General features: G+C 36.4%; 1 protein-coding gene across 12 annotated transcripts in view; it reads left to right on the top strand.

Moving 5' to 3' along the window:
* The window catches only part of klhl13 (kelch-like family member 13), a 182973-nt gene extending 167573 nt beyond the window's left edge, over positions 1-15400 (top strand). For all 12 annotated transcript variants that reach the window (XM_069893676.1, XM_069893679.1, XM_069893677.1 and 9 more), the window contains 2 exons: positions 5676-5789; positions 14086-15400. In XM_069893676.1, coding sequence (XP_069749777.1) covers positions 5676-5789; positions 14086-14573 — 602 coding nt within the window. In that variant the 3' untranslated portion in view covers positions 14574-15400. The remainder of the gene's footprint in view (positions 1-5675; positions 5790-14085) is intronic.
* The last annotated feature ends 1366 nt before the right edge of the window (positions 15401-16766 follow it).

Below are 16766 nucleotides of genomic sequence, written 5' to 3'. Positions count from 1 at the left end.
TTTGTGTGATTCATCGCCTTCCCAAGATCATGTTATATGGCGAGCTCTCCACTGGCCACCGTGACAGAGGTGCACCAAAGAAAAGGTACAAGGACTGCCTAAAGAAATCTCTTGGTGCCTGCCACATTGACCACCGCCAGTGGGCTGATAATGCCTCAAACCGTGCATCTTGGCGCCTCACAGTTTGGCAGGCAGCAACCTCCTTTGAAGAAGACCGCAGAGCCCACCTCACTGACAAAAGGCAAAGGAGGAAAAACCCAACACCCAACCCCAACCAACCAATTTTCCCCTGCAACCGCTGCAACCGTGTCTGCCTGTCCCGCATCGGACTTGTCAGCCACAAACGAGCCTGCAGCTGACGTGGACTTTTTACCCCCTCCATAAATCTTCGTCCGCGAAGCCAAGCCAAAGAAGAAGATTTAATACCTGATTTAGATCTTCCCAAAACTTTTTCACTTTCTCACATGCCCAAATTGCATGTACTGTTGTTCCCGTTTCCTTCTTACAACGAAAACATCTATCTGATGATGTTGGATCCCATTTATTTAACTTTTGAGGTGTGATATATAGCCTGTGTAACCAATTATATTGTATCATGTGTAACCTCCTGTTTATTATATTTCTCATAGTTCCAGAACATAGCTTTTCCCATATTATTTTTTATCTTTACGTTTAGATCTTGTTCCCACTTTTGTTTGGGTTTATAGCTTATTTCATCATTTTCTTTCTCTTGCAGCTTGTTGTACACGTTTGTTATAAATCTTTTAATTATCATTGTGTCTGTAATCATATATTCAAAGCTGCTTCCTTCTGGTAACCTCAGTCTGCTTCCCAGTTTGTCCTTTAAGTAGGTTTTCAGTTGGTGGTATGCAAACATTGTACCGTGAGTTATTCCATATTTGTACTTCATTTGTTCAAATGATAATAAATTATTTCCCAAAAAACAATTTTCTATTCTTTTAATCCCTTTTCTCTCCCATTCTCTAAAGGAAAGGTTATCTATTATGAAAGGGATTAGTTGATTTTGCATCAATAATAATTTTGGTAGTTGGTAATTTGTTTTTTTCCTTTCTACGTGAATCTTCTTCCAAATGTTGAGTACTGGTGAATTTCTATATTGCACCAGTTTTTCATCCCACTTATAAAGTATATGTTCAGGTACCTTCTCCCCTATTTTATCTAGCTTTATCCTTGTCCAATCTGGTTTTTCCCTTGTTTGATAAAAATCTGATAGATATCTTAATTGTGCTGCTCTATGATAATTCTTAAAGTTTGGTAGCTGCAAACCACCTTGTTTGTACCATTCTGTTAATTTATCTCGTGCCATCCTTGGTTTCCCCCCTTTCCATAAGAATTTCCTTATTATTTTCTTTAGCTCATTGAAGAATTTCTCTGTTAAGGGAATTGGTAATGATTGAAATAGGTATTGTATCCTTGGGAAGATATTCATCTTAATGCAATTTACCCTTCCTATCAGTGTTAGTGGTAAACCTTTCCAAATGGCTGGGGAGGATGGACTCCCAATAAAATTCTATAAAACATTTAAAGAGTTACTAATTCCTCCTTTCCTGGAAGTAATGAACCAGATAGAAGAAATACAAAACATGTCAGATTCATGTAAAACAGCAATAATTACAGTAATACCAAAGATGGGGAAAGATCCACTAACACCATCATCGTATAGACCAATATCTCTATTTAACTCAGATTATAAGATAATAGCAAAACTATTAGCAAACAGATTGGCCGACTGAGTACCAAAAATTGTAAAACTAGATCAAACTGGATTTATTAAGAAAAGATGAACAACGGACAATATCTGTAAGTTCATTAACTTAATCCATGCAGTACAAGGAAATAAGACACCAACAGTGGCTGTTGCTTTAGACGCAGAGAAAGCCTTTGACAGGGTAGAATGGAATTATTAATTCAAATTATTACAGAGGTTCAACCTACCAGAGAAATATATTAATTGGATTAAAGCATTATATACGGGTCCAATGGCAGTAAATGGTGACAGTAAATGGATATATATCGAACCAATTTAAATTAAACAGGTCAACTAGGCAGGGATGTCCACTATTTCCCTCACTGTTCGCTTTAGCAATAGAACCATTGGCAGAACTGATAAGAACAGAAAATAAAATAAGAGATAAAAATAAAAGAGAAGGAATATAAAATCAGTCTATTTGCAGATGACATCATAGAATACTTAACAGAACCCAGAATTATCAATAAAAGAATTACATAAGAAATTGAAGGAATATGGAGGAATATCGGGGTACAAGATCAACGCAAATAAAAGTGAAGCGATGCCAATAAATAATGCAGATTTCACAAAGTTTAAAAAAGAATCACCATTTAAATGGCAAACACAAGTAATCCGATACCTAGGTATTAGACTAGATCATAAACTAGGCCATCTATACAAATTAAATTATCAGCCATTAATGAAGAAATTACAAGAGGACTTAGAATATTTACACTTTCTTCAGGCAGATCAAATGTGAATAACTAGATTTTACAACCTCATTGGCCTTTTGTGATTCAGAGTTCATGTACTCTACCCTATCACAAATGTCCTTTGTTCTCTTCATTGCCCCATTCACTGAAATTTAAAATATATGTTTCCAAATTTTCTTGGATTATTGACTTTAAACATCATTTCTGGGTTCCTGTCTGCAAATGATGTCTGACCTGATGCAAATTTCTAGCACTCTCTGTTTTTGTTTCAGAATTTCAGCATGAGCTATTTATTTTTTGTTTGAAGAGAAATCTATTATCAGTACTGAGCAAGAAAGAGTATTTCTATTTCTATTGCACCAAGATCTTAAATTATTTCTGTAGCTGTGGTATCCCTCTGAGAGTGTCAACCATTTGATATCTCTCACGGGCCCATCTAGTTTGAAATGAAACCATTTAATAATTGAACTAGGGTACCGTATAATCATTAGCGCTTTTAGTACATTTACTTTTGCAAAACTCTTGGAATCAAGCCACCGTGTCATTAAACAATGGAAAAGCCATTTAATTTACTATTTTAATTGAATGTATTGGGGCTCTTAATGAAGTATACAATGTTGAAATGACTGTGTGTTGCATTAATATTGAGTAATGTTTCCCTAAGGTGTATTCTTCGACAATCGGTTCAGCTTTCTGTTGGGAATATGGGATGGTATACTGTTGAATACATCTAGAGACATTTTATTTTTTAACATTCACTCAAACCTGGATAGGGGTATACCAATGTAAACGAATCAAATTAATTAAGCATCACAAAGTCTACTTACCGCAATGCTCAAAATGGTGTTCAGTTTGACATTAAACTTTATTACATTTGAAATGTAAGACTTCAGGAGTAGGCAATCATGATGAGATTTAATATTGAACTTTTTGTTTCTAGCAATACTGTAATAGGTCACAGTGGAGTAATAGCTGAGGAAAATGGCATAATGATGCAAGAGAGGCTTGTACAAATATTTATCAAAGTCTGTTTCTTGTTTTATTCATCCATTTTATATTGATGAGTGGAACTATATTTCCTTCCTTAAAATTAAACTTGTAAAACCTGTGTACACCTTACCAAAATGTTCTGTGTCGGACTTGTCAGCCACAAACGAGCCTGCAGCTGACGTGGACATTTACCCCCTCCATAAATCTTCGTCCGCGAAGCCAAGCCAAAAAGAAGACAGAGCACAGTTCTTGTAAAAAAATAAACTCTTTGGATGACACGTCAATAGGGCTCATGTGAAAGTTTCTAAATGATGTTGAAAGTATTTTTTTCTCACAAACATTCAATTCATTCTTTAGTATTTCAAGGGATTTCAGAGTTTATAGGTTGAAATTAAACAAAATGGAATACCATAAAAAATTGTTTACTTTTCACGGTTGAAAGGGAAGGCAGAGAGTGTCGTGAAAATTATTGGTAGCCACAAGATTGTGAAATATTTAAAAACACACAAAAGGTTGTTGAATATATGAAGATGCCTTTATTATCATATATATTTAAATACACATTTTTTATGAAAAGAATGAAGATAGAATATAAAAGAAAGCTAGAAAATACTGTAATTTATAAATAGATTGTAAGAGCTGTTATAGGTGTGTAAAAGGAAACTGAGTAGCTTAATTAAACTTTGGGTTGTTATAGTGCGAACCGGCATAAAATCTATCACATTATTTTGGCTTGGTTCTATTAGTAATAGACTAGGGCTAATGGGAAGATAGGAAACTCAAAATTATCCTTTTTGCTAAAGATCTAGATTTAGAAAAACTAATGGGAATAAAGGCTTAACTAACTCTTAAACCCAACAGCCTGCATCCCAGGATATTAATGAAGTGGATGCATAAGTAGAGGGTACATTGATTTTAATTTGTAGGATTCGGTGAAATCCTAAAAATTAAAATACTGCAATGTTGCACTACTGTTAAGAGAGTGATAAAAAGACAGAAAACTATGGGTAGTGTGAACAGTCATTTATTATTGAGAAAATAACTGGAATCCATTATTAAAAAGGTAATAGGGCATTTATAAAATTCAAAGGTAGCTAAGCAGAGTCAATATTGTTTTTTTATTTTGGATATATGTTTGACAAATTTTCTAGAGTCAGTTGAGGACATAACAAACGGTGGTTTTGAGGGAGCTAGTCGGTATGGTGTATTTGGATTTCTGGAAGCTAATCAATATGATGCCACATTAAAAGTTAAAGTGCAAAGCGAAAATGCTTGGGTTAGGAAGGGGGGGTAATATAGAGGCATGGATGGGGATTAGCATAATTGAATAATTTTGATTGACAATCATGAAGGGATTGAGTGCACTCCAGACCAATTTGCTGATAATATGATAAAGAGACAAGAACCTGTTAAAGGATGTAGACAGGTTAATCAAATTAGCAAAATATTGACCGATGGAATATAATGCAGGAAAAATGTTATGATAACCTCTTTGGAAGAAAGATTGGAAAAGCAAATTATTATTTGAACCAGATGAGTGTACAAAGAGATCAGGGAATGCTGGTACATGAAACACAAGAAGTGTGCAGGTAAAGCAGGTGATTAAGATGTATGGGAATATTGGCCTTTATTTAAGGGGTATAAACACAGGGAAGTATTGATGTAGCCTGACGAGGAATAGTATAAAGTTTTGGTCTCCATATCTAGGCAAGAATATATTTGTATTTTGAGCAAAGCAGAGAAGGATGTTAAGTTGATTCCCGAAATGAAAGGTTTGAAGAACGAAGAAAGGTTGAGCAGCCTGAATCTATACATTGGCTTCATCGGTGCTATCTACGTGGACTTGGTATGTTCTCCCTGTGGTCATATTGGTCTTCTTCTGGTGCACAAGTTTCCAGAAGTTGTACTAATTTGTATATTAATTGACTTATAAATGATCTCTTAATGTGATTGCTTAGAGGGGAATTGAGGTGAAATTGAGAGGCAAGTCGGTAGCCAGGAGAACTATGTACCAATGGGATATAATATTAACAATGAATAACTTTTAATATCACTAATATTGATTTAATGGTTGGATATGTCCATGAAAATTATTAATTATTGGAAATCAGAATACCTCCAAAATGAGTACCTACTGATAAAAGCACAACAATGAACCTTTACAATGAATAATTCTTCCTGCCTTTTGTAATATTATAATCATTCTTGTTTCTTTACAACAGCCACCGTAGAATGCTATAATCCAAGAACCAATGAATGGAACTATGTGGCTAAAATGAATGAACCTCACTATGGACATGCTGGGACTGTTTATGGCAGCTTTATGTATATTTCAGGTAGTTAATAGCTCCTGTTACTATTTGAACTTATTTGTAAACTATTGAAGCAAAACATATTCATGAGTTTTCAATATTTCTTGACTCAATATTAAATAATATAGGATGTAAGGTTTTCATTCTGCTATGTTACAAGTTAGTATCTTTGAACTATATCCCTGATGTGCTGTAGATTTTGGCGGCTCTTATCGATGGATCTTATGTTCTTTCTGAATTTGTCTCAATCTAACTATTAGCTTAAGTAAATGTAGTAAGATCCCAGGGTAGAGAAGTAAAACAATTGTCACTGTACTCTGGTTCTTTGGAATAAATCACATCTTTTCCTTGGCATTGGTTAAAGAATGGTAAGTATGACCTTGGTGATGTAAAACAGTTCAAAATTAATTTGATTAGACCTTCAATAAGCAATACCTGTACTAAGTATTTAGTTATATTCCTATTGAAACAATAAAAGGCTTTTGTTACCTGGTGTTTCAAGATTACACATTCTTATGTGATGTAACAATCAAGTCGGTCGTTGTGCTGAACTTTTGAATGTGCTCTTTTCATCATCACGTGCTTTCCATCCTACACACCTGATTCACCTTTTATTTGTGGCAAGTTTGTCAGTCAGATCCACAACGTTGGATTATCATTCAGATTGATTTTGTGTTCCACTGCACCCACCTGGCTGCAGAGGCCGATGACTCAATACTTGGAAATGAGCATAGTCAGAATTGCCAAATCTGAAGATGTCTCAATATACTTCACAGTTTGAAATATAGTAATTGTTATGATGGAAGAAATATGCAGCTGACCAAACTCAAAACCAAGAGATAATTTATAATATGCCTTCAAGAATTATTTAATATAAAGTGACGTATTAAACCTCCCTTTGTTAAATCATTTGGATTGATCTAAAATACGGTCTCTTTTTCTCTCTATAGATGTTGCCTGACCTGAGCATTTTCTATTTTTACTTTGTTCAACAGGCTTCTGACTCATTGTGTTAGTGAATTTATATTATCGTGTCCAATATTTATCTCTTCTGAATTTGCAGCAGTTTGGTTTGATATTTGTGAAAGTCTGCCATCTAAATTAGCTGTTCTATTTCTTTCATTGTACCTATTTTCTTCAAAATTACTTTGTGACTTTCAAATTATTTCCGATATCATTTGATTGTGAAAGATAAAAATCTCTTTCAAATGTTCAGCGACCTAAGTACTTTTTTCAATTCAGCCCTTTTGTTATCTATTAAGGAAGAGAAACTGAAGTGTTGTTGCAGGCATATAAATGCACATAAATTACATTCTACACCATCAAATCAGCTCTCACCTGTATCCCCTCTATTTCCCGCTCATCAGCCCAGACCTTTCCTGCCCCAGACACAACAGATTTCCCCTTGTCTTCACCTACCACCCCACCAGACTCTGCATCCAACAAATTATCCTCTGCAATTTCTGTCATCTACAAAATGTGCCCATTACCAGGCACATCTTACCCTCTCCACGTACTGTAGGGACCACTCCCTCTGTGACTCTCTCTTCCACTAATCCTTTCCCACTAATTGCCCCTTTGGCACTTTCTCCTGTGACCACAGAAAGTGCCACACTTGCACCCATATCTCTTTCATCACCACTCAAGGCCCCAAACAATCTTTCCAAGTGAAGCAATACTTCACGTGTATCCACAGGAATTATCTATTCAATCAAGTGCTCCTGATGTGGCCTTATCTATATTGGAGAGTCTGGACGCAGTCTGGGAGATCACTAAGCAACTTCACTCTGTCGGCATCAATGACTGGGATCTTCCAGCAGCCAACCATTTTAATTCTGTGCCCCACTCCTGCCCCGACATTGCCCTTGCCCTCATGCACTGCCAAACCAAGGTCATCTGTAAGTTAGAGGAGCAACACCTAATATTCTGTCAGGGCATTTTCCAGCTGGATGGCATTAACATCAACTTCTCTGGTCTTTGCTAGACCATTCCCTGTTCTCCCTCTCTTCCCTAGCCCTCTATCTTTTTTTCCTACAGCTCTTTACCCTCTTTCCTCTCCATTCACAGAGCCATCCCCCTGTTTGCCGTTGTGCCCTCCCTCCCTTATCCACCTTTTGCCTGTGTTCCTCCCCTTGTCTATCGTCCCTCCCCCTACCATTTTATTCAGGCTTCTGTCTATATTTCAATCATACCTTGATGAAGGGCTCAGGTCTAAAATGTTGGTTATGTATCTTAATCTTTACTATATAAAGTGCACTGTTTGATGGGCCAAGTTTCTCCTGCATTGTGATTTTACACAGGATATCTTGAAGCAAAAGATGCATTCTGGGTAACAATATATTTTCCTATTTGCATCTGCAATTGGAGCCATAGGTTTCTAATCCAATGGTATTATTCAGTCTGCTGTCCTAAAACTGATCCATTTGTGTTAAGACATTGTAGCCACCATACATGCTAGGTCCCCTTTCTCACAATTTTATACAATCGTTATTCACCACATTATTCAGGCTGAAGCAGTTTTCAATGCCAGAAGCATGTCTACAATCTGATTTGTTCTGCTCATTAGTAAAATCTTGATTGTTACAGTTTAACATTAATCTTGGTTTTGTTTCAGAAGAGAGTTTGAAATCATTACTCAGAATAGTTCAGCTATTATTAATGGGGGCCATAGCCACCCGCCCCCCACCCCAACTGGAGGCCATAACATATTTAAAGGGGTTCGCGGTCTGAAATCATAATTTTTCTTTTTGTTTTTATTTTATGCAGGAGAGAAGTATGGAAGAAATCAACTGAACTTGACTGCTTCACAAGGAAGGGGGGGGGGTGGCATAAACTTTGAGCAGAGTCCTAAGGGGACCATAGCCAAAAATCAGATAACTATCATGGATCAAACACCAACTCATGTGGCATCACATTGGTCACATGCTTTTAATCAGAAAAGCAGCCCTCTCTTTCCACCAAGTCAGTTTTGAATCCCAATTGTTCAGCTCGCCTTAGATCCCATGTGATTCAACCTTTCAGACAGATGTGCAAAACCTTGTCAAATACCCTGCTAAAGTCCAATCCCCATAATCCTGCCCCCATTAATCCTCTTGGTCAACACTTCATCAAACTTTCTCAGATTCTTGAGACACAATCTCCCACACACAAAGTTAGAATGACCTTCTTGTCATTCCGTGCCTATCCAAATGCTGGTAGATCTGTCCTTCAGCATTCTCCCTGTTACTGATGTCAGGCTTGTCCTTGCTGCCCCTTTTAAAGAGCAGCACAACATCAGGTATGCTCCAGTCTTGTGGCCTTTAGTCCAAGCCCAAATGTGATGTAATGGTTCCTTGCTCCTCATTTTTACATCCTAACCAATTCCTTCTCTCTCAACTCTTTTGGAAAATGGATTTTCTTGTGACTTTGATTCTTATATATTGGAGAGGTATATACAAGGTCATCTAATAATAACAAACACATAATGTAAATCAAAAACATCTATAATTGTTTATTTGACTTGTTTCTTTAAGGATTCAAATTCTAAAAATATGGTAATTAACACTTATTCCTTATAATATATCCCAGTATAATTTTGGATAGAAAATAGATGAGACAAAATTAAACACTCCCTTTATATCAGTGGTTTTCAAACCACCCTACCCCAGCTCACATTGCACCTTAAGCAATCCCGATGCCAAAAGTACTCTATGATTATTAAGAGATAACTTAAGGTGATATGTGAGTGGAAAGAAAGAGCTTGAAAACCATTGTTTTAATCATACCTAATTGACTCAAGTGTACGGTTTCATCACTCCAAAAGAAATAGGCCAATGACAATTTTTGTCAAGCAATTGGGTCTAGAGCAGTGGTTCTCAACCTTCCCTTCCCACTCACACACCACCTTAAGCAATCTCTTACCAATCACAGAGCACTGATGGCATAGGGAATACTTAAGGTGATATGCGAGTGAAAAGAAAAAGTTTGAAAACCACTGGTCTAACATAATTGCAATCAAGAATAGACAGCAGAAATTATAAGTAGAACAAAGGCAATGAGCAGTAGGAGCTGAATAAAAGTGGTTGTCAACAAAACAAAGGAACTCTGTCGAGGGGAATAACAAACAGAGGGACAGTTGACCTGCTGCTTGCAAAGTAAAATCCAGCATTTATTTAATTGATATTTGTGATTGTTACTGGATGTCAAAGGTACTTCCTTGGATGTAGAACACTTTGGGAGAATCTTTTTCTTTTTCAATCTTTTTTATTAATCATATTATAGGTAAATAATACATGAGGAGTACATAATCAAAAAGGGGAAAATATCACCATATGATATCATATAATAAAACATATTGCATTACACCATAATTAACAAATATGTTCTTGTCTCCTTAAACTGAAATCTTCAAAACAAAAAGAAACATTTTTATTATATAAAACTTCACCTAATCTAAAAAAGAAAGAAAAAGACTGGGCAGTCTATCCTGACAACTTATTAATAAAATTTAATTGTGTGGTTTTCACCAACAAAGAGAAAAGAAATAAAATATACCCCAGAAGGGAAAATAATTATACTACTAAATCACATGGAAATAATTTATGAAAGGTCGCTGTCTGCAAATTTAACAGAAGAATCATATATACAGCTCCTAACTTTCTCTAGACTTAAACATTACATAATTTGAGAAAGCCACTGAATAGGCATTAATATCAATTCGTTATGTGGAAGTGGGAACACTTCCCACTTCTGGGGTATAATTCCAAAAAGAGCAGTCAATGGGTAAGGTTGCAAACTAATATCTAGTGTTGCTGGTAAAGTCTAAAACATATCTATCTAATACCTCCCCAATATAGACATGACCAAAACATATGAGTTAGAGAAGCCACTTCTCATTTACATCTATCACATCTAGAGCTAAAAACGTGAGAAAAAATACGAGCCAATTTGTCTTTTGACATATAAGCCCGATGTACCACCTTAAACTGAATCAAAGAATGACGAGCATATATTGGAGAGGTATTCTCTAAACCAAAAATCTTCTCCCATAATTCCTCTGGAAGATGTAACTGAAGTTCCTCTTCCTAGGCCCTTTTAATTTTGTCATTAGAATTTGATTGTCATCTTAATAATGGTTTAAATAGATAACATTTATAATAAGTTATGAGAAGGGTTGAAATGAAAAAAGTATCAACTAAATCCGGTTGATACAATGTTGGAAAGTTAGGCAGCAAAGTATTCATAAAATTTCTAATTTGGAAGTATCTAAAAAATGTGACTTAGGTAGATTATATTTATTAGATAATTGTTCAAAAGACATTAAGCTACCATCTACAAATAAATCCAAAAAAGAAACGATTCCTTTAACTTTCTAAAAGGATCAATTGTAGCCTGTTGAAAAAATATAATTAAGAGAAATGATGATCGATAAAATAAATTTTTTTCAAGTGTAAGAACATCCAAAATTGAAACCAAATCCATGATAATTGTTTAAGTATTGGGTTGAAGTTCTGTCTACTAATCTTAGAAAGTGTAAAAGGAAGAGCTGCTCCCAATAAAGAGGCTAATGATACCTCTGCAAGGAAGTCAATTCCAAATCTACCCAATAAGGGCATTCAAATTTATCAGAATAGTAGATCCAGAAAATAATATAGTGGATGTTAAAAGCCCAATAATTGAATCTAAGGTAAAGCAATACCACCACCTTTCTTTAATTTATGCAAGAGGAATTTACTAAATCTGGGGTTCTTTTTATTCCAAATAAAAGATATTTTAGTTAATATTATCAAAAACAGATTTTGGAATAAGAACTGCTTGAAATAAATACAAAAAATTAGATAAGATTATTATTTTAATAACATTAATATAACCTATTAAAGATAAAGCCAATGGAGACCATTTGGAAAGGGATTGTTTCATGTAATCTATCAAAGGAAGAAAGTTAAATTTATATAGATCTTTAAATGTTTTGGTAATTTTAACCCCAAGATAGGTAAAATGGTCTTTAACCACTCTAAAAGGTGTATGATTATAAACATGTTTATTGGGAATAATTTGCTCTTATAAAGAGTTAATTTATATCCAGAGAAGCAACCAAATTGGGAAAGCAAAGACAACATTGGAGGAATAGATGTTAGAGGATCTGAAATATATACTAAAAGATCATCTTCATATAAACATACTTTGTGAATTACATATCCTCTATTAATTCCCCAATTATCAGTGGAATCCCAAATTGCTAGGGGTTCCAAAGCTACATTAAATAAAGGGCTAAGAGGACAACCTTGTCTAGTTCCTTGAAATAACCTAAAAAGTGAAGCTTTTTGATTATCAAAGCAGTGTTGAATCAATGCCAATCTTTGTATTTCCACTTTGATAATGTTTGTTACCTTTATTCAGCCTGATCTTTGAATAGCTAAATTCATCTGTTATTATCGTTCTCACATTCCCCTTGTGAATCACCGGTACATATAAAGCTCTCTTTCATCTGCACATGTTGGGAAGCTGTCATTCACAGTGAAACTGTGTAAACGATCTCAGAGACGCTATCCTTTACAAATACTATTACTGCCTCTTAATGATAATGAGCTTATTGTCATATGTTGTACAATTACATATGCAATAAAAATCTGACTTGCTCTACCTGCAATAAAACAACTAAAAATGCTTAGTGTTCTTAATTGATATGAAGAGATAAAATAAATGCAAAAATGATAAATAAATATTCATACTCATTCTTCTGCAAAAAAAGTGACTCAGCAATAATGCAGACAATCCTATTGTGCTGTCTGAACAATGCATCAAGAGAAGGTTTAAAAGCCTGAGAGCTGTTGAAAAGAAACTGTTCTTGAACCTAGACATGCTGGTCTTCCGGCCTCTGTAGCTCCTGCCCAAAGGTAACAGTGAGAAAAGGTTGTGAGCTGAGTGATGGTGTTCCTTTATTATGTTAGTTCTCTTCTTAAGGCTACGTCACCAGTGTCCCTACTCCTATCCTTCATATCTAGTATTGAGGTTAAACAAGAATATCTGTGCCCGCTGTGATTGTAATTTACCTAAAAATGGAGAAACTCAGCAAGTCACACAATGTTTTTTGTGCAGCAAAGAAGAGCCCTTCATCAAAGTAAGCAAAGAGCAGGCAGATGCCTGAGTAAAATGATGGGGGGAGAGGCATGGGAAGGAGCACAGGATAGAGGTCATGGGTGGGAGGCCACAAGAGGAAATAAAGCTGAGGTGATAGGATGTGGATAGCTCTTTGAGTGAGGGGTAAATATCTGGAGGAAAGAAGGGATGGGGGAGACGGGAGTAGCCTTACAGAAACTGGACAAGTCAATGTTACCAAGGGAAGGGATGAGTGGATGAGGAGGGAGTCACAGAGGGAGCAGTCTCTGTGTAGAGGGGAAGATGTGTCTGTTGGTGGGATCGTGCACATGGAGAAACAACACCTAATATTTCCATCAGGGCACTCTCCAACCAGATGGCATTAACATTGACTTGGTTGGTTTCCATTAGGAATTGAGGTAGGCACTTGAAATACAGATAAACATGATATAGTAGAGTGGTGTAGTTGACAGGCTGAATAACCTGGAGCCCATTCACATGGACTACGTTGTTATATGATGCAGTTGTCCACCCTTAAAGGGAAAAGTATTAACTGCATTTACACTTTCAGTTTTACAGCCAGGTTGTTATTTAACATCATATTGAGTGTAGGATCTTGTATCACTGCCATCAATTTAACTGACTTTTCCACATTGCTGCAACATTGCTCATTTCCCCTTCTAAGCTTATCTGCTGCTGAAGTTTCTTCAATGTCTTGTCACATCTTTGCAGTTCCAATGCACTTATGATTGGTTTTCCTTGATCTGCTCTTTCTCCACTGGAAGTCTGCCACCTGCTACTCACTATCTAATCTAGATCAAGAAGTGTTCCACCTTGAATTTATTGTTTTAAACATGCTATCTATTAGACAGAGCCATAATTTTACAATTCCTAATAATTTCAAATCCATCCATGGTTCTGTTCCTCAATCTCCTTCAGCTCTGATTTTTTTTCTCCAAATTTTCTCTGCCACCATACTCTTTTTTTTGATGCTCTTGAAGTCAATTTTTTAAGCAGTTTTTTTTTGTTATCTGGCTTAATTACAATATAGTAGGCATAGCATCAATGTTCTTTGTTTGACATTGCTTCTGTGAAGTGTCTTGGTAATTGTTTTAATGTTTAAGTTTCTCAAAAATAGAGTTATTGGACTTTTTATTTTACTTGGTGAGGAAAGTAGAGGAGGGGGTGGAAATTTTGCAAAAGAAACTTTCCTAATTATTTTAGGTGTGTTCTTGCTCCACAGGAGGGATTACCCATGATACTTTTCAAAAAGAACTCATGTGCTTCGATCCTGACACAGACAAATGGACCCAAAAAGCTCCCATGACTACTGTTCGTGGATTGCACTGCATGTGTACTGTTGGAGATCGACTTTATGTCATTGGAGGGAATCACTTCAGAGGAACCAGTGATTATGACGATGTCTTGAGCTGCGAGTTCTACACCCCTGCTTTGGACCACTGGACCCCAATTGCGGCCATGTTGCGTGGGCAGAGTGATGTAGGTGTGGCGGTCTTTGAAAACAAGATTTATGTGGTGGGAGGGTATTCCTGGAACAACCGTTGCATGGTAGAGATAGTTCAGAAGTATGACCCTGAGAAGGATGAATGGCAGAAGGTCTTTGACCTGCCTGAGTCGCTGGGAGGAATCAGAGCATGCACTCTTACAGTCTTTCCACCGGATGAAAATACTGGGTCACCTTCCCGAGAATTGCCACTATCTGCACCTTAGAAGAGAGATGCAACTGCTCTAACTTCAGCTCTTATAAAGAACTCATTTGCACAGCATCATAATTAATATCAAAGATTTTCTGCCTACTTTGCTCTGTGGTAACTATTGTAGGCAGTGACTTGAATATAACAGAAATGGTGGATCGAGTTATTTGTGCGATACAGTTGGCGTTGGTTGTCTGCCTGTTACAAGAGAGACATAACAAAATGTATACGTCCAGGATTGAACTTTGTCTGAAAACATTCACCAATTTAACTGTTATACAGTGTGATTTCCCCCCCCCCCCCTTTTGACAGTTGCAATACAGTGGTGGGGAGGGGGGGGGGTGAGGGAAGGGGTACATTTAAAGCAGTCCAATAACTAACCCACACTTGCATATTCATTATCTTGGACTTCAAGATTTGAGAACTAATTTAATTCATTTCAAATAGATGCAGAAATATAGCCTGTCGTATGGCTGTTTTCCATTAAAATGTTGACCTACCTGACTAATCAGTTGTCACAATGTTGAAGTTATAAAACATAACTTGTCTTTTTCGTATCTTAAGTTAAAAAAGCTCTGATGGTTTGGATTCTAGTGTGTATTTGTGCTCCTGTCACTTCACTTCTGCTGAATTTGAAGAGCTGACCAGATTGATTTTAACCCTGGTTAGCTAGAGCCTTCTCCTTTGTTCTACGGGCCACTTGTGTGCTGCATCTTTCCTCCGTACATCTTAGTTGATGAAGTTATTTAACACACTTTACAGCCACAGGAGGAGAGCTGCTGCAGTTCAGCGAACATGAACTATGGGCTCAACATCTTTTGTTCAATAAAAGTTTAACTGAAATTATCGGACCATCATGCTTTCTAAATTGCATCCTTTTGAATTGTTTTAGTTTGATTTTTGTCTTTAAAGTTATTAATTGACCTCACATATGTTTTTAAAGGAGTGATTTGATATCATGAGCACCAAGAGAGGGAAGTAAGAAAAGATAGATGCTTCATATGTTTTTGTATTTTCTGAGACGCTTACATGTTATATCTGCTCTGTTGGGGGTACTTTCTCATGAGCAGAAGGACATTCTTAAAGTGCATTTTGGAGGAAGTTAATGTTCGAGTTTTCACTTTTAATGGATGTACTTTTCTCAATCTTTCCCATTTTTATTTTGCTTCATGAAGTCCCATGAGCCTTTTCTACCTGTGTCGTCACAGGTAACTATGTACCTGTACCCTTAGGTCTTTCTTTTCAACACTCCTGGAGCCCTGCCATTTACTGTGTAAATCCTGCTCTCGTTTAGCTTGCCAAAATGTAATACCTTGTATTGTCCATCCTATCCTTGGCCTACTTGCCTATTTGAACTAGGCCCTGTTGTAATTTTATATAACCATAATCACTATCCACTATACAACCAATTTTGATGTTATTGGCAAACATGTTCATCAAACCAACAACATTCTCATTAGATTGTTAATATAGATAATGAACAAAAATGGACTCATCACCAATCCCTACAGCAAAGCAATGGTGTAGGCCTCCACTGTGAAAAGTAACCCTCCACCTCCACCCTCAGACTCCAAACATTAAGTCAATTCTGTACCCAGTTGACTGGCTGGGTATTTATGCCATGTCACCAGCCTACTATGTGGAACCCATTTGGGATCCCCAAAAGAGTTATTAATAATTTTATGAGATTCCCCAGGAGTGTGTTAGTATTTTGGATTGGTGCCATTATTTACAGAGGACCTAGACGCATATCCATCTTTACATGTGGTTCCTGGAATCGTGCTGCTAATAGTTGAAATATTATGTTATCAATATTTGCTGGAAGTCCACAGAAGAATGTCAGTATTTACAAAGGTATCCTCTGTGTTGGTATTTACAAGTTTCCTTCAAAACCATATGAACTTTTGCAAGTAATACACAAGTGTAATAATGTTCATGGGAGTGCTCTAATATCTGCAGTAATCTCTGGGAGGATGTCAAAATTTGCAGATGGTTCCCATTTAAAACAAAACAAGACTTACGGCTAACATCTGAAAATCGTGGGATCATCTGGTTTATTTCTTTTCTCTTAAAGTCATGGATGGGAATGCAATACCAAGGATTGTTATAGCTCCCATAGTTCATTTATATGTTTTCCATGAGCTTAAAGATTGGTCCCAAAAGAAGAATAAACTGGCTATTTTACTGTTTTAATGTAATTCACATGGCC

The sequence above is a fragment of the Narcine bancroftii genome, chromosome 8, assembly GCF_036971445.1.
Source record: "Narcine bancroftii isolate sNarBan1 chromosome 8, sNarBan1.hap1, whole genome shotgun sequence".
Classification (NCBI taxonomy): Eukaryota; Metazoa; Chordata; class Chondrichthyes; order Torpediniformes; family Narcinidae; genus Narcine; species Narcine bancroftii.
The sequence above is the reverse complement of the archived record's forward strand: the minus strand, read 5'-3'. Positions and strand labels throughout refer to the sequence as shown.